We start from the raw sequence: 24,924 nt of genomic DNA on the forward strand, positions 1-24,924 counted from the left end.
AATTTAAGGTGAGATCACTGCTGACAAACCTCTTAGCTATACAGATAGCTGAATAAATGACTAGAGCAGGCTACTGGCTGGTTGTTCTGCCAGCCACCAGGGAGCAAACAAAGCTGTTTAAGAATAAAAAAAAAAATGGGGGAAAAAGTGAATTTTGTCATTTTACAGTCTTTTCTGTTCTGTTTCCAATTTGTATAACCTTTTAGGACTTAAGAAGTGAACAGTGTGTGACTGTTGTTTCTTTCTTTCCTTTTTTTTTTTTTGTTCTTTTTTTTTTTTTTTTTTTTTTTCTTCCCCCTGGTGCTTTAAATAGCTATTTGGTTTACCTTTCTCAGCTCCAGGGCTGTAGGCTTACTGCATGCCAAACTGCCCTGCCTCTAGCTTTATCCCAGTGCCTGGATGCTGAGCAGTGCCCTCAGCAATGCCAGTTCCTCCTGAGCCTCACAGCCTAGCAGTGCTCCCAGCCTTGGTGTCTCATTTAGGATGCTGATCTTGCTGTAACCTATCTGTGCCCCTCTTCTGCCTCCACACTGCTATAAATGTTTGCCTTTTCAAAGGTGACCCACCAGATGTGGAGGTGTTATTTTCTGGACATAAGTTTTTTCCAGTGTGCTGTGCAAATAAATCACACGCATGTTTTTAACATAAAATGTAACTATGTAAAATATATCAAACTGATTTGGGATTCGATCTGTCTCATTCAGGAGAGGAGATCACCCTATTAAGTGACTCTAAGCAGCACCTTGAAGTCCTCCAGAAGATATTGAAGCAGGTGCTACTAGTATAAAGGTAGTTTCATATGAGCTGTTCCAGACAAAAAACAGGCTTCCTCCATTTCAGATGAGTCCAGAACAATGGCTCTGGCTTTGCTACATGGACTAGCTTTCTTTCTAGGATAAGCTCAAACTAATGCTGTCCCATCCCAACACCTAGGACTGCAAATTGCTTACAGATCAGGCAGGCAGTCTGTTTTTTACCTGCATTTCTCCAAAAGCATTCAGTTAGCACTGGCTTTCTCATGTGATGATGTTAGTAGATCTCTGATCTGTTTGTTAGACTCCTTTCATAGCAGATTGCTTTCTCTGGGAGTGAATTCAAGCAAGCAGTAAAACACTTTTTTGAAAGACACTGCAATCTATTTTTAATGCATTATCTTCTGAAGAAGCTAAAAAAAAAAACCAACCAAACATACAAAGCTAAAAACAGGTATTTTCACATTCAACCTCTTTTCAGTGCTTGACGGCCTTGAAACTTGTAAAATGGGGTGCTTTAGAGCTTTACCAGCTGCAGAAACTTAAAAATTTCATTCTCTGAATGCCCTGCTTTTTTTTCCACTTAGTAGGGGTCACATAGTGTTAATAACAGGACAGTTTTAAGGCTTGTATCATATTAAAGCTTTGCATGTTTCTTCTATGCTATTGGTCTTCAAAGTACAGAGAAACTGTATCTGCAGAAGCAATCATAGCTTTTTACAAAATCTCCACAAGAGAGTCAGGCTGGGGGTTAGGAACAGGTTCTTCACCAGAGGGTGGTGAATATGGAACAGGCTGCCCAGGGCAGTGGTCATGGCCTGACACTGCCATCATTCAGGGTTTGGACACTGCTCTCAGGCATAGGGTTTGAATTTTAGATGGGCCTGTGTGGAACAAGGAATTGGACTCACTGATCCTTGTGAGTCCCTTCCAACTTGGAATATTCTATGATTCTATGGTATTTGAAGGTCCCTTCCAATCAAACTATTCTTTTCTATTCTGTTCTAAAATGAAGATTGTTTATGAAGGCCTTGTCTGGCAGTAGTTTGAACTCAGTGTTGGCCATCAGGTGACATTCGCAATACACAGATCAACGGATAGATGAGTGAGATTTTTTTGCTATATTTAAACCAGAATTGTTTTTACCAGCCCTCACAACTGGATTCTTTCTTGGCCATGCATGTGTGTTTGCCCATAATACATTCAGCCCTCAAAAAGAGGCATTAGGATTTGAGGATGAAAGCAGATTTCTGTAGTGGAAATATTGCAAAGATGTTCTGCCAGAAAAATCTTTTTTAGCAACTTGAGCATCCAACTCAAAATAGCAGCTCATGATGTTATAGTCTTTGCTATCATCCAGCACCACAGTGAAAAGCTTGAAGCTGGCATGCTCAGCAGACTGCAGGAGATACGATGACAGCTTTCTGAGCATACAGATTGCTTTTGTTTTCCAGATGAAAACACTCTTACCATGTCAGTCTCAACATCCCCTTCCTCAACCTGGCAAAGCAAGGAGCATGGAGAATGGGAACATGGTGCCATGGCATCACTGGCAAATAAATTTGGTAGAGTTTACATCAGTAGAATGAAAAACCCAGAGCACAGTTTAGGCATGGATTTGGGCAATACAAAAGGAATGTATTTGCTGGTGCATAAATAGTAGTTTTCAAACTGTTATGTCTCATACAAATGCAAGATATTTTCTCACGTCTTGATAGAAATGCCAACATAGATTTTGGGGAAGGAGGCAGAAGAACAAGTCATAACCTACACCAGCATCAAACATGCAGTGGCTTAATAAATGAGGGTTCTCTCATTTCATCCCTGCCTGTCTGCCAACTCTTTATTCTCACTGCAACCCAATCCCGGGATGTATAAAAGAGACGTTATAAACTCTCCAATGAAATGCTCTATTCAGGATGGTCGAGGTCTTCATTAAAATACTGCATTCAGTTTTAGATATTCACCTCAAGAAAGATTGGGACAAGTTGGACAAAATCCAGGTAGAAGCAACAGCAATCAGCACTCTGAAAATCTCAGCCTAATGATGTGAGATTGGATGAATTTGAATTGTTTTGTATGAAGGTATAACCAATCTGAGACATGATATCAGACTCAAATATGCAGACCATTGCAGAGCAGAAGAAAACAGTATGTTCTTCACGTATGTGGATGGCAAGGTGAATTGCAGCATCTTCAAGTGAATGAAGAGAGGCGCAGATTAGACATTAAGAGGAGCTGCCTTAAACCAAGAATGACAAAGTACTGGAATAAGTGGCCAAGGAAAAAATGTGGAATCTCTGTTGCTGGAGGATCCTAAGACCTGGCTAGATGTATGTTTGTCGGGATGGTGAATACTGACTTTGTCTTAGCATGAAACAGAAGGATAGATGAGACAACTTTCTGAGGTCCCGTCTGGTCCTTTTTCTTTTGATGATTGAATTATTTGATAACAAATCTACACTAAAAACAGATAAAAACAGACCTCACAATGCCTTTTATTTTTCTTCTGACAAGATGTATTTTACTGTACTGATATATACATAATTGTTTATCTGATTTTTTTGTAAAATCTAGTGTCTTTACAGTGTGCTGCTTTTGATACAATGTATGTCTTAGAGGTTTATTTTTTAATAAAAATACAGTTGAGAAGAGGCAAAAATCTTGTTTAACTAGGCTAGTTTAATGTATCTTATCATCATAATATTACTTCACCATCAAAATTACCTCTTCAAAAATAAGGGGATGAAGCAGAAGAAAAACATCTATGCTGGCCTAGCAAAAGGAATTTTTCTTTTCAAGTACTTGGCCACCAGCTAGGAAGCTGTCAGATGTGAAAGAAATTAGAGAGAATGAAGCTTTTTCCATGTTTAGTAATAGAATGTATGAAGGCATAACATGGAGATACAACAACCCAAAATAGTAAGTATCTATGATCCAAATTTTCCAATAAAGGTCCATATGAACTGAAGAAGTGTTTGCAATATTATCTGAATTTAGGCAAGTTTAATCCGAGGAGAACAATCAGACTTTTGTCACTGTAATTATGGTAAGTTCTTAAATGCCAAAAAAGTAAATACTTGAATTTACAGATGTAAAGTTTTCTTCTTTCTTATCGTCCTGATAACCAATTTGACAACAAAATATTTTTATTCCTCCTAGAAATATCTCAGTTAATTTTCGCCACCTTTGCTTTCCGCTTTTCACTTCTCTTCCGCTAGCAAATGTAGTGAAGTGACCTATCTCCATCCAGACACTGTTTCTCTTATTTCTGTGACCTGCTGCGCTGCTTTCCAACAGCCCATCTCCCTGTCCGTAGCCTGATGCATCCAACTCTGCCTCTTTTCCTTTGTGGCTATCCTGGAGTTTATTAGTTGTGTGAGACCTAGCTGCGCCATTTCTTTGAGTGCTCTTTCATCTTCCTTCTGCTGCTTCGGAAGTCTTTTCCTTATAAAGCCCAGATGTGTTCATCCAACCTGTGGCAAAGTAAAGCCCTATTCTTGGCTGCAAGCCTCATGGAGAAAACCATCTGTTGCATGTCCAGCCCTGAAAAAATAAGAAACCAAAACAAAAACCCACAAAGCACAGTGAGAACCTCCTCTTCCACTAGCTCAAAAATCCAAGGACTGATGAGTGAGCACAAATTTCCAGCAAGTTCTGCCTCTTCCTAGCCTGGAGAGATTCTAAGTAGCTCTACCAGCTCTTCTCCAAAACCTGTTTGAATGTACCCAGACAGGGACAAGAAATAGACAGGGACAAGAAGGTTAAAGTGCTGGCAAATGTACCCAATGTGTACTTCACATTTTTCCACAATCTGAAACACGAAAGCGTTTGTCTCCTCTCAGAAGGTACAATTGTGCCACTGCAAAAAATCTGTGAAGGTTCCAGCATGAGCTGTGAGCAATCCCAGTCAGTATGTCAGATCAGGCTTCTCTCATCTGAACAGCTTTTCTACAAGTACAGCTCAGAGCTTCTTTCAGAAAGTCACACCAGCTTAAAACTTGCCCAGGCTTTTTCTTCACTGGTGTTTCCCCTACAACGCCTGCTCTGTGTGCATGTATCTCTCAACTACTCAGCTCCTGACCTCAGGCTGGAATATCTGTATTCCTTCCTTTGGGATGGCACGTAACCAGGGTGTTTCATTCTTGTCACCATCCCAAAGAGGTTGGCACAGTGTTGCAGAGCTTTACCAGGAGAAGCAGGAGCTGCCACAGGGCAGGCATCACTGCTCTCTGTGGAGCAATCTTCTCACGTGCCTTCAAGTAGAGACATGAACATCAAGGATGGTTTAAGACTCATCCTCTTCCGCATCCTGCCTCCCTGCACAGCATGGCTTCACTTCTGCTTCCCAAAGCCTTTGTGGTTTGCTCACAGGAGACTGGCATTGTCTCCAGCCCTAGAGGCCCTGTGCCATTTTCAGGAGTCACATAACCCAGGTTCCACACAGCAGCCATCTCCCAGGCGACTGAGAGCTGACTGGCAGATGGAACCCCACCAAAGGGGAACCAAAGCCTGTGCTTGGCTCTGCTGCCTTCCAGGTACATCAGATTCCCCTCTCCTGTTTGCAGCCTTGTGTCCTGCTCTGGCTCAAGCGTCTCACTCTAGACGCGTGCCCATCATGCCTCCCTCCAGCTCTGTGCCTAGACTTTTGCCCTGGTTCCTGCTTTCATCCAGCATCAACTCGCCCTCCAGCCTTCATTTCTGTTCTAACCAAGAGGCAGGAGCTCTGTCCCACCCAAGCCCTGGTATATAGGCGTGGTAGCAGCTTGTGGGGTTTAACATTTAGGCGGTGCTCAGAATAATTAAAGGCCAAATGGATTCCTCCCACACCTTGGCTGCCCCGGGAAAGCGGGGATATGCACACGTTACCCTCGCAATGCTGCGTGCGGGGTCCTGACACTGTGCGGCTCCTGTTTTCATGTCATTCCAAGCTGCCTTGAAGTGATGCAGGTCTGCAGCACATAGACAGGACCTTTGCCATGTTAAAATGCCTTCGAGCAACAACCACCCATGTTGGCAGGCTATTAAGTTTCTGTAGGATTTTGTCAAGTCTCCAGATGAACATCAAACCATCCCAAATCTCCCGAGGGGCTAAGAATTAAAAAGAAAAAAAAAAAAAAGAAAAAGAAAAAAAAAAGAAAAAAGAAGAAAACTGACTTCACATGTCATTATTCCCTGCAGCCTTATAGCTAATTTAGAATCTGTTGATCCTGGTGCCAATAAATAGTTTATCTTTAAACTCGCTCTGTACTTTCAGACTTGGTTTCATTCTCAGGTTTAGTGTTGATTGTTTAGCTAACAATTCAGTGATCAAGCAGCACGTATAAGAAGAGATAGTGTGCATATCTTTTTTGTGTGCATTTGTTCCATTAAGCAAAAGTTCACATCATAGCTGAACATTTCTCTAGGAAAATTTGCTTTCAGGGAAGCAAACATGAGTGCAGCGTTAATATATGTGCTAATGTGCTGCCCCCCAGTGGAGTCGGGATCTGGTTTGGGAAATCGAGCTCTGTGAACCTTTGCTTGTAGCACGCATAAAGAAAACACTCATATGGGAAATATGAAATCACAACATTAACTTAACCACTGAGGGACAGTGTTAAATCTGTTCAAACGTGTTTTATGGGGAGGATAGTTTGCCTGCAGTTTAAATTTTGAAGTATAAAATAATGCAGTCCCAGAAGTTCTCTCTTCTTTGCAAGAACTGCAGTCAGAGAGAGCAGAAGGTCTTCAGCTGCTTATGGATGACATTTTGCACTTAAGAGTTTCTGAGGGAAACTTTAGGAAGTTCTCATTTTTAAAGAACAGTCAAATCCAAAATCTCAAGACTGACCAGATGTTGCATGTAATATTGAGGCAGCTGGAAGGAGCTGGTTTTATTCACTACAACATCCCTCATCATCTGGTAGGAAAATATGTCAGCTTCTGGTTTGTACCAGGAAAGAATTATATTTATTTGAGCATATTCAGTATTTCTGGGAATAACTTTACATCCTTTTTTCTTTTTTTTCTTTTTTTTTTTTCTTTTCTCTCATTGGATTTTTTTCTTCCAGACATCATAGGACTGACATTGCTTCCCAGATTTCCGTTTCCCGTCCTTGTTTCATTTTTCCTATATATTGTAAAATCTACAATCTGGTTCAAAGTTACATTCATACTCTTAGCTTGCACAGAGACTCTTTCATCAAACAGCAGCTTTGGGTGAACCTAAATTTAAAAAAACACACACAACTATAAATCTAGATTTTAGAACTCAATATTGCAAGGCCATGATGTTCACCATTGCTTGAATTCTCTTTGAATGTTATCTTCTTCGTTTTTCCCACAGTGTTCTGCCACATTTCCTTCATATCATCTCTGCATCAGGATAGAGTAATACTTTTAAAACCACATCTTCATGTTTTCTTGCCATCATGTCACTGGAATGGGATGAGGAAATAAATGTACATATGAGTGATAAAAATCTCTCTTTCTCCTTGGAGCATAGAGGAGTTGTACCACTGCATAACTTCCCACTCAGTCTTTGCCAGCATACATTTTCACCTTTCAGCTCCTCTCCTCCAGCATGACACCTCTCACAGCCGGTGCGTATGTAGGCCGGTGAGACCCGCAGTCATTCATCCTTCTCATGCCCTGCTGCTTCGTGGTTTGCCTCATATGGTTTCAGCAGTGAGGCTTGTAGGGGGAGGATGATAGTACTTAATGCAGAGGGTATTCTTCCCTTCCCAGCTACTTTTGGGGTCAATAGCTTGATAGTTTGGTTAGTGCTTTTTGCAAAATAAATACACCTATGTTAAATCATAAAAGAATTAGAGGCTTCCTTTAAATGCACAATACACTGTGACCTTGCTAGGTAAAACCAGGCTTCTAAGTCATCCTTGACAGGAAGCTTTAATTTCTAAACGGATGCAGGAGCCATAGGGAATCTGGACTTCAATAAAACACTGTGACATTTTTCACCATGTCAAAAATGAGCAGGCACAAAACTATAGGGAGGATTTGCTGAACCAAAGGCTCCTGCCTACTTTCCAAAATATGTAAGAGTACAAAAAGTTGCAAACTGCAATCAAAATTTGTTGAGCATGCCAAGCTGGAAGACAGTATTCCTGTTAAAATACCTAGGATACAGTTGCAGGGTTGTTCTTCCTTGGAAAGGAGGTCATGTACTTACTCTCACGAGCTTCTATTTTCCATAGCACAGCTGCTAGTGGTGTCAAGAAGTTTGCAGTGTGTGTGTGTGCACTGGCTTTGGTAAATTGAGGGGAAATAGATATGTAGTGAAGCAATTCCTTTTTGTTAGACTGACTGATGTATCCGGGTACATCAAACAGATCTCAGACCTAACTCCTTCAGTAAGTCCAAAAGCAGCACTGTAAGCCATGCTAACTGCAAGATGGAAGCAGGGACTCTCAGATCAATCTTATTATGCTAATCAATTCCACCACATGAGAGAAAACAGTGGTTAACACCTGTGGAGTTGGGGGTATGTTAACTGGGAAGGTAGTGACAGCCTGTAAGCTCCTGCAGAGCAGGGGGGGAGAAAAGGAGGGGGGAGGGGGAAAAAGGTCATTAGCACCTGTGATGTATTTTTAAATACACTATTACATTTCTGGTATTTTGTAATTAACCCAAGTTAATTGCAGGCTCTTGGATGCACATTTCCAGCCCAGAGGACAACCAGTTTTTAAAGCCAGCTTGCTCCCTTGAAAGACTCAGCTTGACATAGCCTAGTAATGGGTTTATCAGATAAGGTACCACTAGGCTTAACGTGCTCCTTAATTAGGAATGCAAACACCTTCATTAAAAAAAAAAAAAGAGGGCCTCAGAGAACTTGTGGGGAGATTTTATGATTATCGAGTCAATAGAGAAACTGCTGCAGCAAAGAAAGCCATTTTCTCATCTTCACTTCCTAACTGTGCCTCTGTGAAGCAGAGGTGTGCCTCCCCCAGGTCATCAAATGATCTGAGGGGCAGCTAGCATTTGGAGAGCGTGTGGGTGTAAAATAGAAGTCTCTGTGTACACATACATGCCTGTAAGCATACAATTTATGTGGGCATGAGCGTGGAGTGGGCTGTGACTTGGGCTGCAGTTAAGACATGGTGGTGTTCTCTCCTTGGGTAGGACCAGTGGTGGGTGCAGTCAGCAGCCTCAGCAGGACTTAGCTCTCACAACTATCCACAGACACTGGGCTTTGGCTGCTCCAACACATTCCTCCCTCCTGCCTTGCACTGGGAGCCACGTTTTGGCCTTTAAGGCCACATCCCCTCTCTGTCCCCACAGGTGGGACCCACACTGGTGGGTTGAGCGGATAAATGGGGCTCACAGGGACAGCTTTTCCAGCACCACCCAGAGCAATGCCCCCAGCCACCTTGCCTTTCAGGCACCCTTGTAGCCTTGCTGCCTGTGTGGGGCCTTTTCTCATCTAAGAGCTCCCCCAGGCTCCCTCGCCCCGCTTTTCCCACTGACAATGGTGGCCTGGGCAGCTTGGGATATAACTGAATTTATATGTGGCCAGCCTTCAGTTTGCAAGAGCAATAAATCCCCTTCAAACACAGTTATGTAAAAAGGAGAATAATACAAAAAATAATGCTTGTTGGCAGTAAATATATCCCTTTGTCTGCAAGACAGAGGCCTGTTGAAAACAAGAGGCTTCAGTGTTGCTTAATGCACTTGCAAAGGCAAGAAGTCAGGGCTGGGACCATCCCGGTGACATCCTCTCACGTGTAGTAACCTGTTCCTGGGAGATTCACCCTTTGAAAAGCCCACTGATGCTATTCTGTGTCCATCTGGGACGCAGCAGTTCAGATGTTTTCATGCAATCCATGGAAAATAAAAACAACTGTGGTTTGAGCTCTCTTAACAATTTTTCTGTCTTTTAGCTAAGAAATGCAAATGTGCTGCAGAGCTAGGAACAGACATTATTTATTAATGGTCACTGTAGGGTTTATTCTATTTACATTTTCTGTGAATTCTGTTGATGGTCACTGTAGGATTTCAACTCAATTTCTTCCAGTTAAGTATTTCTAAATTTCTCCACCTCTATACTGTCAATCAACAATTACAGTCTACAAAGGATATCTGTTTCTTCTAAGACTCTAAAACTTATCCGCTTCCTAAATATCATCAGGCTTGAAGGTGCTCGGCAGCTCACAGGATTGGACCCTGAGGAACAGAAGCAAAGTGTGAGCTCAAATCCTTGTTGATCTTTATAATGCAAGCCCAAGCTCAGACTGCTCTCATTATGGTATCTGTCAACTAGAAAGCATAGAGCCCTATAAAAGGGAAAAGATTTTAGAAAAACATCATCATTGCTTGAGTGGTTTGTATTTTCCTAATAGGCTGCTGATTTTCTGCTCCAAATGGGAGGTAACACATGTCTCACGAATTAAAGAGAGCTTCTGAATATAAAGAGAGCTGCTTTCATCACAGCAATTTCAGCTCACCCCTGAAAGTGCAGTACCAAAAGTGAGTGTTCTGTTCCTTAGGCAGGGCCAAGCCCTGATGTGGCTCTGGTGTTATGCAGCAGACAGAGTAGATATGAGTCTTTCTGACTTGGGGTAAGTGCAAGTCTCTGCTCACATTTTTACCCTCATGAGCACTTTTGTGCATAAAATAGCACTGATAGGAGAGCTGCAGCAGCTGCCTATGCATCCAGAAGTCTTAAGGACCTTATCCTTGCTCTGTCACTTCTCCACCAAGACACCAGACTTCCTAGAGGTAACACCTCTGAAGTGGGCTGGGGATGCACCTAATGCATGCCCCAATTTCCACAAGCAGACAAGCTGCATATAAAAACATGTAAGGAGAGGCCTTTCCTTCTTTCTCTCTTTTGTGTTTTTTTCCTGCATCATATCCTTTATTCTTTTAATTTTCTTCCTGAAAACATTTTCAAAAAGCTGATGGCCTGCTTACACGAGAACCAACGCGTGTCTTTGTGTAAGATGAGAAAACAGCTTTGGTACAGACTTCCAGATACAGTTTCCAGATAAGCCAGTCTGTGAGGAGACAGATAGCTATTAGTCTTAATAGCCCCCACATCTTCAGCATGCATTGTCCCCATTGGCAAATTAAGGAATCACTGATGTCCCCTCTAGTCAACATAACTCCCACAGGAAAAAATCATTTTGCTATGCCCGAGCAGTTAATTATTTTTCTGATGGAGGTACCAGATCACAGAGGCAATTAAAGAGGTATGTGTAGCTTGAGCTGTTGTAGCTTCTTTTTGATGTTTCAGGTAAAAGGAAGGACAGAGTTGTATCTTTTTCCGAGGTAATTCTTAAGATGTATTTGTAAAGTCAAAGTGATATAAAGTAGATACTGGAAAGTGCGTAGTTCATCTTACCCTGCAAATGCATTATTGTTCTGTGCACTGTTTTGTTTTGTTTTGTTTTCTGGTGCTTACAATAATACAAACTGTAACCAAGGCTACACAATAGTTTTCTTCATAATCTCTGTGTTTTTATTTGCTTATAGTTTTCTAAGTTTATTCTCTCTCCAAGCTTGCACTGCCATCATTGTCATTCAATGATGTGTTCCGAGATGCCTCTTTCTTCCTGAAAGGAAAATTCAAACCACATCTTTGTTTTTGCGAGGCTGGAGCCAAACTGCACTCTGCTGCTCAACTCTGAAATGGATGAGGCCCTGCAGTGAGGATTATATGCTTATCTCCGTTAAGAAGGATTTAGCAGCATCGGAGCAGACAAAGATTATCTACCACGCACATGCAAGAAACTGTGATAATCTGCAAGAAGGCGGTTCACAAGGTTCCTCTCGTAAACCTTGGGAACTCAAACAGGCTCTGAATTTGTTGGTGGCACCTGTGAAGTTCATAATGATCAACCCTCCTTTTATTTATACAAAACTTTTTGTCTCTCGTTCTCCTGCCCAGAATGGATCTGTACGCGTACAGAAATATCAAAATGGTGAAGCTCTCTGAGACAGCTGTTGTGCCTTTCTTCTTGCGAAGTCAAGATTTGCGTCCTTGAAGTGTATCTACATTAGTGATGAAATTAAACAAATGCAGAAACACCAAAAAAAACCCCTTCTCTGCAGCGTTAAGCACAGATTTCTGTACCTTGATCCATGTGCTTCTTCTCCTTTTTTCATCAATTTCTATTTAAACAAACAAAAAAAAAGTCTTGATGACGGGAAATTAGTTTTTACACTGTGTTAATACAGAAGCCACAGAAATAAATAACAGTTAAGGCCATTTATCGAAAGCTGTTTAGCTTAGACCACCAACTACTGTAACCTCACTGTTTGTGTATTCTACTTCTTTACTCCATTTACTCATGGATACTGTAAACACAGTGGCAGCACTACCTAATTATCTAAGTAAATTAAATTCAAAGGCTGACTACAGTGAATGCTGCTTTTTCTCCTTCAGACAGCATGAACCAAGCATTTTCTGCCTGGGGACATATGTATATATTTATCTATTTATGTGTACCTGCCAGTCCATGGTAAGATGCCACAAAGACTGTACAGAGGGACCTTTCATCTGGGAAGAGAAATACTTGAGTGACAGGGACCCAGGCGTCTCTTTTCCTATTCCCCCAGGCCAAACTTGTGCCTCACAGTCTCCTGGAGAGAAGCTGAGACAGCAAGTCTCTAGCACCTCTTGCTGTGGTTGCCACTGGCAAAATAGTCTTCCTTTTCCTGTCAGCCTCTGTGCGTATTCCTAACAGTTATTAACGAATATGCCCTGAAAGGCAAATATGGCTGTAATTAGCAACCCCCTCTAGTCAGGCTGAGACTTGCTCTGTTGCACACCTGATCTGCAAAGACCTGAGCCTGTATTTTACACCTCCTCTCCAGACACCCGCCTGTCCTCAGCTGAGGCATGAGTCAGGATGTGCAGAGGACTCGCTGGATAAGCTGCTGGAAATCCCATGTTGCATAGGAGCCATTGTGGGATTCCTCTAAAAATACACTTCCAGCTCCTTCCTGCTGATGACTGCCTGCCATCCTATGGGACCGTCATTTGTGTATTAGTCGAAACAGACTGACATTACTCCACACTGGTTAATTCTTCATTTTTATAATGAAGCGTTCTTCAGCTGATGATAATTCTTCAGCTGATGCATTGCTGCAGCTGATATTTACATGCACTTGAAGAAGGACTGGATTTGTAGGACAAAACCACCATAAAGCTTTCCCAAAAATCATGTGTGGTGGAGGGGCAGAAAGGATTTTCAAAATGATTTCTGTTCACCAGTACTTTTTTTAATCTGGATTTCCTACACATGCTTCAGTACCAACAATGAAGAAAATCAGCAGTGGACCCAAACTTCAGCTTTGCCTACCAAATGTTCATAGATAAAGACTTATATAGAGCAGCATAGCTCTACATAGATGCATGATCTGCTCTTCATCTCCTGAACTAAGAAGTGTCTTAGCATGCCCTGTGCCACAGGGACAGCCTTTGGTTTGTTGTGGAGCAGTGTCCAAGGCTAGTGCTGTGGCTCTCAGTATGAGATAGCAGACACATCCTGAATGCCTGATTTCTGTTTTGTTCATTTGAAAATCTGTCTTGGAAGCCAAATTTGTGTAACCCGGTGTTTCCCTCCACCCTCTCCCTTGAGGCCCTGGGCTCCTCATTTGGCCCCTGGAGGCCTCCCAGGAGCAGTGAGTACCTGGGAATATGAGGGGGAGGGGAACCACCTGTAAATTTGTTCAAGCATTCCTCACAGCTAATTGCTCTTAATGGTTAGGGCCCATAATAACTGGATACTTTTTCCCTGCTTCTTGGCAGGCACAGGCTGACTGTCCAAGCTCTGCATGTTTCCACATATGTCAGTTAGAAACGAAAGTGATCTTAGCCTTAGAAAATCCCTTGTTCTGCAGACAAGATTAATGTGTGATAGCTTATATAGCGTGGGTGTAAATTAAAATGTTTGAAAATTGAAAGCGAGCCTAGGTGCAGCCCAGCATGTCTTGGTAGACACCAGCAGGTATCATTCCAACTGAGGAGCTACTTACATCCCAACTGCCAGAAACCTCCTACATCTGCTTTTCCCCACTCCTCTGCACTATGAAAATAAAGTACGTATTTTGATTTTTATCTTTGAAAGGAATAACAAAATAAATAGAAAACCACACACATGCTCACAAATTAGAAAGTAACATTGCCAGTTTATGGCAGCATACTTGAAAACGGGGGTGAATAATTAAATTTAACGTTTTTTTTTCCAATACAGGGAAAAGAAATCTCCCCTTGTGTTCATATCTGGCCGTATTCAGCACTTTGAATTGTTGCATTTTTTACAGTTAAAAACTATTTGCCATATGCTTGACGTATTGCTACGTATAATAGAATGCAAGGAAAAAATGTATGTTTACACACAAAACGTACCCCGACATGTATATTTATATTGAAAGAGAAAAATATTGTATGTATGTACGTATAACTTGACACTTTCAACATTTTGTGTAAATAAATACCAAATGGATGGAGAAGATTGTATTATACGTTAATAGGCAAGACTTCTTCATTTCCATTTTTCAAATCTGGCTGTGATTGCATATAAGTACCCCAAACAGTAAACATCTGGGTGCCTCGAAAGCCAGTGAAGCATGTTTTTGTGGTAAAACATGTTTCTAGTGTAAAGTTAAATATTCAGACTTCACTAGTGAAAATTTGGGTCCATACCCAATTTATAATAAATGTGATGACTTTGCAATACCACTGTGGAAACAGCCTTGATAATATTCATAGCTGAAGTTGAACAAGCTGTTTTATAATTAGGATTCAGTTTAACAGACGTATGTGTGAAGATTATGTCCCTGGAACTTTTCCAAGTAACTGTACTGTCATAGCCAAAGCCTTTGTCCAACTTAAGTGTTTGACAGTTCATGCCATGGCATGAACTGTTTTCTGTCTCTCACCTCCAGATTTAGGACAGTTTATCTCCGATTCTCTTTTGTTTCTAGGTTTCAAAGTGCAATTTCCTGCAGAAAGAAATATACTCATAACTCACTTTGTCCACCCACCCACCCGGTTACCTGTCTCAGCTAGCCCAATTGCTAGAAGGAGCATAGAAAGCAAGTTCCTAGCTTGCTGCTGGCGTGATGCGAGTCTACTTAATCCATTTAGTGTTTAAAAATGTAAATGTTAGTGGCTATCTTGAACACTGAAGTGCTGCTCTAACATAGATCGTATGCTTAAGTGTGGCACAAAGAGTAATTGTACTCTTCTTCTGAGAGCTTAAAACCTTGCATCATCTGAGACCGGCAAAATTTAAAGAGCAGCTCATATCTATGAGGACCTAAGTGCTGCAAACATTTGCAATATGAAGCCGTAAAATCCCTAAGGCATATTATGTACTCTAACAATACCATTTAATATGTTGTATCATACAAAACAATTTGTGCCTCTTTTTCCTGTCTCATTTTATCCCTTAGAAAGAAATCCCGTACATGAATATGTAACATTTGCTCTTATTCAAAGTTATTCATAGAACTGAATTTGAAGAAATGAAATAAATTAGCACACGTGTTTACAAGAGATCACAGCCTTTATTTTCCTCCAGCCTTTGTAATAGCACTTAAAATGCAGAGTTCAGCTTCTTCCTTGAGCTTAACCTCTTACATCAACAGCCTCCCTGTCAGGAATAAAACATAGCCAAGGCTTGCTGCTGAAGGCTGCTCTGGGCTTTCCCTGCAGGTCCATGGGTGCCGGCGATGAAGGTGTAGCCCTGGAGAGGCATCTATCTGTGCTGATGGCCCTCATTTCACTCCTTGGCTCTCCTTTTTGACGCTTCATCTGGACCTTTCCTAGACAAACCTGATCTAGTGGGCTCAAGGGCACAATCCAGGGTTATCTACTGCCCCCTAGCTCTCTTTTGTTTTGTGGTCGGAATGCAGCTCTCGGTTTCTCCACAGGAGGATTTCTCATTAAGCCCAAGAAGTGCCAAGGGTTCCTAGCTCACTCTTCATCTTTGACCGATTTTTATGAAGGTTGCAAGGCCAGGCTGCTTCATGCTTTGTCAGAAAGGCAGTGCGTGTGGGAGCACACGTGCACATCTCTCCCTTTTTTGTTTAGATCTGTGTGTAACTCTGGGCATTGCTCCCATATAACCTGTGTTCTGATGATGAGCCCTACTGTTCTTATTTTGTCAACACGCACACATATTTGCTATTATTCATAAACAATCACCAATTCTATCTTTTTAGGTAAAATATCAAGAGAACATGGCTCACCTGGGAGAATGTAAATGGACTCACGTGTTCCCTTTTCTGGTGGTAGGTATCTACGTGCTTATAGGTATTTCCAATGCATGGGGGCCATTTCCAGCAGGGGCCATTTGAGTCTTTGCAAATGTCTATGAATTGCCATGTCACATTTACAGGTGTCTGAGCTCTGGACTTCGAAGCAATGATCGGTTTCCAATCTAAGTAGCACTCAAGCATCTCCTTCAGTGCTGCTTAGACTGGAACATCTGTCTAAATGTCTATTTCCTAATATGGGAGAGGTCACTCAGGAGGAGGGTGGAGGAGAAGGACCTAAAATGGAGCAGAAATAGAGAGGACATGCTCCAGCCCACCTGGCTGATGTGTCATGTGAAACACAGCCGTGCTGTGATTGAGGCAGCTCATTATCTCAGGTTGTTATAGTTGTCCTTTGCAGTTATATTCTTGAACGCTCATTAATATTGTGAGGGGCAAGGGTGTAAACTCATGCATTTGCTGTGCTAGGAAACAGGAGAATTATGAGATTGGGAACCACAGCTTTCAATATTTTGAGGAGCAGCTGTGTTAATAGGCACAAAGGTCATTTATATGAAATCCATGATCTCCGCCATCCCAGATAGCTTTAGGGATGTTTTGTGGTACAATGGCAGCCCCCACCATAATGGCTGGACAAGGGGTGTTTTATGGTACAATGGCAGCCCCCCCCATAATGGCTGGACAAGGGGTGGGAACAAGGGATGTGGAAGGGAGGTGGTGGCACTGACAGTAAAACCCCAGTGTCTCTGGTGCAGGTTTCCTTGGTGTACTCTGCCAGCGCTGAATACTCCAACTGTGGTGAGAATGAATACTACAACCAAACCACCGGCATGTGCCACGACTGCCCCAAATGCGAGCCGGGTGAAGAGCCGTACATGGTAACTTCAGCATCTCAATCCATTCTGCTGGTTGGGGGACATGTGTTGAGCTCCAGATGCGACTTTTGTGGGATGGCCAAGAGGACTCAGGATGCACTTGGTCTGCAACACAAGACACTCCCATACTTAGCAAGCTGGTGGGAAGTTTTAAGATGGAAAATGCAATTAGTCCTGCCTAAAAACAAATGCTCTGTTATGTAGTGGTGATGCTTTGATATGAGAGAAAATGAAGAAAGAAATAGACTCTTGAGCAATGTACCACTGAGGCCACACCTTCCTAATGTGGGAGCACTCGTGTGCAAAGTTGTTGTGGGAGCACGGCCCCATGCACCCATATTCATCCATAAGCCACATCCCAGGCCCTGTCTGTTAAAACTCATAGATTTTAAAGCGTTGTAACATAAAAGTTTCACACACATTCTCTGCCAGTACATTCTCATCTCAACAGCTATTTAAAATCTGACAGTGCCGTTCTAGCATTGTGATAAATAGGTTACTCTGGCATGCTCGCTGGCCCCCACACAGAGAATTTAATTTTGCTCTCCCGCTAAGATATTTTGGCACTAGAGGAACTTGGAAGCTTCTGCCACATTTTAAATTATGGTTCCTAAGTAACCGTTTGATTTACAGCAGATAATTGTTGAATATTAAAAAATAAATTACTGAAATCCTGTTTGGTTTTAATGGGATAAACATCCCACTGCAAGAATTTCACACAGTTGGTAGTCCTGATCAAGGATGTTTGAATAATAACCACTTCATACCAGTTTTATTTAATCTAAACACGGTCTTCCAGGACATGTGAGCTCAGAGGTTACCAAACCTCATGCAAACCTTGCTTTTTCTAGTGGTCCTTGTGGCCTTATCTGTCATGAAAGCAGGATCACCAATATCCCTGCTGAAACTGCTTCCCCTGTAATTTTTTCGTTTGCTCTCCAATTACAGATTGCTTTTTATGTGAACAGCAGCTGAAATTCACTTCCAAGACTACAGCATGATTTAAATAGCCCTAAGCGGTCACTTTTAAGGAGTACGATGCTCCAGCTTTCTTCTTCCCTCTCCAGGACACAGTGTATTACATCCTTATATACCTCCCCGACCTTCTTAGGGCAGATATTAAAGAACTTAATACCGCATCATGCCAGATATTACATTCCCTTTTCCTACAAGCCATTGTACAGCACAAGCCTGTTTTCTAATGACTTTGTATTGTTGCAGACGTGTGGGTATGGCACCAAAGATGAGGACTATGGCTGCATCCCCTGCCCGTCAGAGAAGTTTTCCAGAGGAGGTTACCAGATATGCAGAAGGCACAAAGACTGCGAGGGATTTTTTCGAGCCACTGTCCTGACACCAGGAGATCAAGAGAACGATGCCGAGTGCGGGCCTTGTCTCCCAGGGTAAGGATTCAACCTTTGCTCTGTCCAAAGAGCTCCAAAATACTCCTTTAATATTAAAATCTCTGATAGCTTCTCTTCATGTCCTAGCTGACTGTAGGTACAACATTGGTGAATAATACCTGTTAAAACAATAAGCTTAAATATTTCAAAAGTATTTGTGAATCTAGTAAATCAGGACATGTCACCATTCTTACTGTAATCTCACCAATTGAAGCAACAAATGTCAGGGAAAAAAGAAAAACTAGGAAAAACTGAAACTTCTCTTACTAGAAACAGAAAGGGAGTATCTTATGTAGTATAGTGTGTTCAAGAAGTCTAGCTTGGCCTCCAACAGCACATCAGAAGCCACATTATAGATTTCTGCATCCTACAAACGAGCTCCATGAAGATGCCTTGCATTCCCTGTAGGCTCCACGTTGGCACTGGAAGTCAGTGCTCCAAAACATAAAATATCTCCTCTCCAAACATGACCAGCTGGCCAGTTTGTCAGCAGCTGACAGCATTAGCTCACATAGCTGTTAGGAGGAGGTTCACCAAGGCAATGTTAGTCTCTCAGGATCATGGTTAATCAGCAGAGAGAAAGGGGTCTAAGGAGCTGCCAGCGTGGTCTGTGTGCTGTTATACAGAGTAAAAACAAGTTCCAAGGCTCACTGAAGGAGCTAAAATAGATGCTGTTTTATTAAGTCCATCTTTTCAATGGCCCATTAAACTCAGTATAATTTTGATAGTAATTATGAGAAAACAGTTTGTTACATCAGATATGCTACTAAAATATTATTGATTATATTTCCTTTTAAAGTCTGCAAACCCAAAGATGAATTTACTTTTGCAACATTTTTTTTTTAAACAAGTTAAGTTAATACCCTATAATACAAACTCACCTTACTTCTGAATTTCTGCCTGTATGCAACTTTAGCTTAGAGGTGTACCTCCTCCCAGCATTTCCTTTTGTACTGTTTGCAGACACAGCATAGCCTCAGCAAAGGAAACTGCTAAAGAGGCCCTACAAGACTCCAGGTTTATTATATCAGCAAGTCTCTGTGAAGTTTTCACAGTTTACAAATAAAAAGAAGGACTCGTCTAACTGCCAGCCAAGCAAACTGATGATGTGATTTTAAAAGAACTCCCTCTTGACTTCCCCTCATACATCATAAAGAACAAGAAAGTTAAATAGTGGCCACAGTTGCTGTTTTGCAGTTTTGTCAGAACTAATGAGGTCACCCAGGTGGGAGTGGGGTGCTGGCTGAAAATAATCAGCTTGCACAGCTGGTACTTGGGGAGTGATCTGAAAACATTGTGTTTGCACAGGTGCAACCTGTAGCAGAAATTGGGCTGGAGTCTGGCTGTGTGCAGCTCCTGGGATGGTGTAGTATGGCCAGCAGTTAAGGAGAAACAAAGACTCACTCTTGAGTTCAAAGAGATGAAATTCTGAAGATAAATTAAATATGGGCTGAAACATGGCCTGGAGCCTTGATCAACCTGGAGAGCCCAGAAGTTCCATCTGTGTCACAACAAGGAAACACAGAGCATAAGAGCTGGTAGGCAGTACTGCCTGGCCATTCTTTGCCACTGCCCCAGTGGCAGAGGGAAAGCCAAGCTGGATGAGTGGCAGTGAGCAGAGTGCTCCCTCACCTGGGCTCTGGTGCTCCAAGAGCCTCTAAGACACAGGCAGTGAAAAATTAAGGTCTGCATTTTAAGAGGACTGTGCTTCTGTAACATGCTGCAGGCTTTCTTCACATAACATCCCTCATACTGCAGTCTCTGTCTGTGGCATCTCATCCCTTTGCTATTTGTCATCAGCTGAGTAAAGCAGCCTAAGGAAAAGATGAGCACACAGGGAGAATGTAAAGGCTTAAGTCCAAATCCATAGTCTTCAAAACCAAAGTTCGGATCTCTGGAGGTACTTAGACTCAACCTCCTGGGACACTGCAGGCTTCAGCTTATGCTCCTATCCCAAAGCACTTCAAGCATGACAAATAGTGTAAAGAATGAGGGAACAAGTTACAACTTGGATTCCTCTCCCTCAATGGAGTGACCTGTTAGGTCTTTAGCCAGTGAATTTCTAATGAAATAAAAGCCCTCCCTGCAGTTCTGGGTAAGGCAGCTCATGCTTCCACCTATGTGCTTGCCACCTCCCCTTTAATTTCTGCAGATTGTCCTACTGTCTTGTTCCCAGGTGCGCTGGTACTTGCAGGAGGAAGACCTAAACATGATGCTGTAGATTCTTCTTCTTGGATCAAGTCACCAAGTTTGACATGGCACCACTAAGATCAGTCCAAGTTAAAATACCGTGTTGTTAAGCAGGAGAACACATTCATTTTTCATTTTTCATTTCAGCCTTCACTTTTGCATCTTCCCACTAACACTTCAAAATAACCTAAAAAGTGCTAAGGAAAGAGTAATAATAGGTTTTGTAGTGCAAGAATAGCACCATGAAAATTAGTGATTTTGTTATTGGTCCACTTGCTTTCCACAGTTAGTAATATAAAGCAATCAGACACTTCCAGCATTGCTTTAAATATTAGTGCATAGCCAGAAACTTGTCTGTTGCCAGTAATTCAGAGAGAGCCATTAATATTTGCAATTGTAGAGCTTCCTATTCACATATGAGAACAGTTGCTTGCTCATGAACATCCTCTTCAGTTTTCTTTGCCTGTCCTCCAACACTCTGCATTGTGGTGAAAACCAAGAAATATTCCACCAGCTTGTTTTAATTAACTGTCAGAAGGGCTGTATATCTTCCCTAAACCACTGTGGCTATTAGGTTGTGGATCCTGACTGTTCCTGTATTTTTCTTTATAGATTTAAATGTATCTTTGGTCTGCTCCTCTTATTTTATTTTAGTTTTTTTGTGGTTGGGCAACCATTTACTGCTTATTTATTAACCGCTTTGCAGCCCCCCATAAAAGACAAAAGATAATGATCTTCTCTTGAGAGAATGGCAGAGTGGCAGATGGAGCACATGAGCCAAAGGGGAGAGTAAGAGCGAATCTTTTAATGCCAGCAAAATAAAAACAACAACAACAAAAAGAGGAACTGTGTTCAGTGTCTGTGTTCTTTTAGTTATCTCCAAGCACCATCCTCCATTCTATGACTCAATGTGCTTAATTTCCTGTACCTGTATATACTATTTATAGGCTGGGTCATTCATTAATGACCAACTGATTTTGATGGATGGTTTCAGCAGTAACTTTCTGATGTATAAATTTTCCAGGAAAAAAAACCCAAAACATTCTGCACATACGTAGACAGCATAAGAGCAGAAGATCCTTACTTAGTGTTTATGACGTTGAGTTCTTATCAGTATAGAATAGACTATGACTATTCATTTCTTCACTAAAATTTAGCATCTGTAGAAGCATATCCACCGTGTATGATTTGGATGTATTTTACTCATTAGATTGTATGTGGATCCAATTCTTGTATTACCAGTTGCCAAGACTAACTTCAGTGGCTGCCCAGTTCAAATCATGAAAAGTTTTTCGTCATGCTGTAACTCCACGATCAAGGGAACTTCAAAAAAACACAAATGGTTGTAAATCCTAATCTGTCCCTGTAAGGGTAGTGTTTTCCTGCATTTGCTATTTAGATTTGGTTCTGTTGCTGAGATTATTCTTATAATGCTTGAGAAGAAAATCAGACAACCATATCTAACTGATGGTCTTGCCTGAGCAACCCCTGCTTCAAAAATAATGTTCTCTTATTCTGAAAAGTCTTATTTCAGGGTGTGTTGTATGCTACAGCTTGAACACAGCAAGGAGAATAATGTTGTTTTAGGCAATGATACCTTCTTGTCGTGCACGCTTGATGGTTGATTAATTGCCTCTTAGGGGTAAAAGGAAGAGGAGAAACACTGTCTCTATTCAGGCAGTTTAGAAAAAATAATTATCTTTACATCAAATTGCTTATAAAAGTGTTTTTTTTTTAAATGATTTTATCTCAGTATAATTGTCTGCTGATGAACCATGCTTGGATGCAGTATATTAATTTACACTGTTTTGCCTCATCTTGCCCTTCATTTCAGTTACTACATGCTGGAAAACAGACCTCGAAACATATATGGAATGGTTTGCTACTCATGCTTGTTGGCACCTCCTAACACCAAAGAATGTAAGTGCTCATCAATTTCTCTGCATTTCATCTGGTTTTGACTTGGATCATCTGGAAGCTCAATATGAAGTCTTTCAGCAATGATTATTATGTTCAAACAATAACTCAGTCTCCAGTAAAGCAATTTCTGCTTCCAACTAGCCTTGCCAACTAAGGAAGCAAATGCTGAACATTTGGGGAGAGATCAGAACCTTTGATTTTAGGACCTGCTATTGTTCAGTTATGCTCCAGCTTTCATCTATTAAGACATCCCATGCAGGACTTATTATGGTTATTTAACCAAGTAGGGCATCACAAAACTGCAATTTTTTAAATTCAGCTTTAGTTCAACTACGAAGAAAACATGGAAAAATTCATAGATGTCAATAAAAATGCATCACACATTTTTACATCCTTTGGTTTCTGGGTGACACAGGGACTGATGCTGGAGTGTGACAGTCAGCACTGATAAGAGCTAAATCTGTGGATTTCATTGACAAAATAACCTGTAGTTTGCTGATTGAAAAAAGATGTATGTAAATGTATATGACATCCTGGCAGTTCCTATTCATGTGTGCGATAGCTGACATCCTCAGGCCAGGAAGAGGAAAGACAGCCTGCAATAGCACTCTAATGCAGATGTAGCTCCCCAAGAAGACTGCTTTCTCCTTTGAAGCATTAAGAAATTGAGAAAAAGAAAAGGAAAAATAAAGTTCCCTCTGAAAGAGCAAATGAGTTGGATGCTCCCTCAGAGAAACTGGAGTAGATCAGGAGAATAATAATAATAATAATAATAATTTCATATATATATATATATATAAAAGACAAAAACAAGCTGTCTGCCAGAGAAACGTGCTACACGTAAAAAGAAAAGCCCATTAAAATCTTTGCCATGAAAAGGAATTGCAGCACTTTGCCTACTTGATTTGAAAGCAGTGGATGACACAAAGCTCCCTGAACATTTATTTATGTACAGAAATAGCAATTAGTTAGTTCAGATGCTGCTGAACTGTGTATGGTTGGTAACCTGCACGCCACTTTAAAGGAGGAGGATGGGTTATTAACATCTATTATTTTTCCTAAAGTGCAGGAGCTTGGATTATATATATCATCTTGCAGAGAATCCTAGGGTGGTAGTCCAGGAGGAGGCATTCTCCAACCCACATGTATGCCTTGTGGCTGCTCAGCTGTCTGTCACCTCTCCCTGCCTGGCTGCAGGACCTCACTTGGTCCTAAAACATGTGCTTCTGCTCCAGAGACAGGAGTGGCAAGGCCAGAGGGAGTGTGGTTCTGTTGAGATAAGGTCTGTCCTAGGAGGCAAGGCAAGGGTGCTGGGGAGGACCCTGGTGTGAGAAATGGGAGGAAGGTGGAGAGCTAAGTAGAAACACAAGGCTAAGAGTCTCAGTGGGAGATGAGGGCATGCGATAAGAGGAAAGGATGCAGATACATCTTCTGCATGCCTATGCAGGCTGGCTGCTCTGTCAATGAGTATATAGTCACACCCACTTCCAGCCAAGAGCCTAACAGTGCTATCGCTGCTGATGGTACCCAACGCTGATGGTACTGAGCTCTGCAGTCTGACTTGATCAACAGATGATCAGTGAAACTTGGCAAACAAACAGACTGAGAGCTGGGGCTCTTCAGCCTAGTGAAGAGAAGGTTCCAGGGGGACTTTATAGCAACCTTCCAGTACCTGAAGGGGTGCTACAGGAAAGCTGGGGAGGGACTTTTTGTAAGGGCATGTAGTGACAAGACAAGGGGAAATGGCTTTAAACTGAAAGAGGGTAGATATAGACTAGATACTAGGAAGAGATTCTTTACTGTGAGGGTGGTGAAACACTGGGACAGGTTGTCCAGTGAGGTTGTGGATGTCCCCCCCCTGTGGAAGCATTCAAGGCCAGGCTGGATGGGGCTTTGAGCAACCTGGTCTAGAGGGAGGTGTCCCTGCCTATAGGAAGAGGGTTGGAGCCAGGTGATCTTAAAAGTCTCTTCCAACCCAAACCATTCCATGATTCGATGAAATTGCCCTTCCAGCATGCCAAGTCTTGCTTCAAGATGTGGGGTGTTCATCTCAACAGTTCCTTGAGATGCCACCAGCCAGTATAGAGATGCACATTTTATCCCAGATTTGCTTTGTTTCCAAAATAGAAGATGGCATGAGATAGTAGGATTAATTTGAGATGAATCACTTCTTAAGCTCCAATACTCTGTCTTAAGCACACGCTGAAATGGATCTTTTAGTAGCATAAACATACTGTAGCTTACTTATGTGGCATGGAGCTACCTGAAGGTCTTACAGTTATTGCTCAATTCAAAACACAAATTTTTGCCTTTTTGGGAGTATTTGGCAGATACTATATATAATGTATATTTGCAAGGGAAATGTGAATTATACAACTGATTAACCACTTGCATTTTTAACTTGACCAACACAAGAATAAATATATTATCTTTGGGAGTAGTTTACACAGCCTACAAACTGTCTGAACACTCATGTAGCAAACATTAGTCCTGGCAATAATAAATGTTATCATTTTAGTCAGATCCATGAAACTAGCCATTTGATTACAACTGTTG

General features: G+C 41.6%; 1 protein-coding gene across 2 annotated transcripts in view; it reads left to right on the top strand.

Moving 5' to 3' along the window:
- The window catches only part of EDAR (ectodysplasin A receptor), a gene marked incomplete at both ends in the record, with an annotated part of 59,798 nt that overhangs the window by 17,882 nt on the left and 16,992 nt on the right, over positions 1-24,924 (top strand). Inside the window, 4 exons of one of the 2 annotated variants that reach the window (XM_079540905.1) lie at positions 15,927-15,995; positions 16,736-16,858; positions 18,077-18,258; positions 22,283-22,368. In XM_079540905.1, coding sequence (XP_079397031.1) covers positions 15,927-15,995; positions 16,736-16,858; positions 18,077-18,258; positions 22,283-22,368 — 460 coding nt within the window. Of the gene's footprint in view, positions 1-15,926; positions 15,996-16,735; positions 16,859-18,076; positions 18,259-22,282; positions 22,369-24,924 lie in introns of those variants that run through there. The other variant, XM_079540906.1, reaches the window with a different exon arrangement.

Source organism: Tetrao urogallus (genome assembly GCF_951394365.1).
Source record: "Tetrao urogallus genome assembly, chromosome: 1".
Classification (NCBI taxonomy): Eukaryota; Metazoa; Chordata; class Aves; order Galliformes; family Phasianidae; genus Tetrao; species Tetrao urogallus.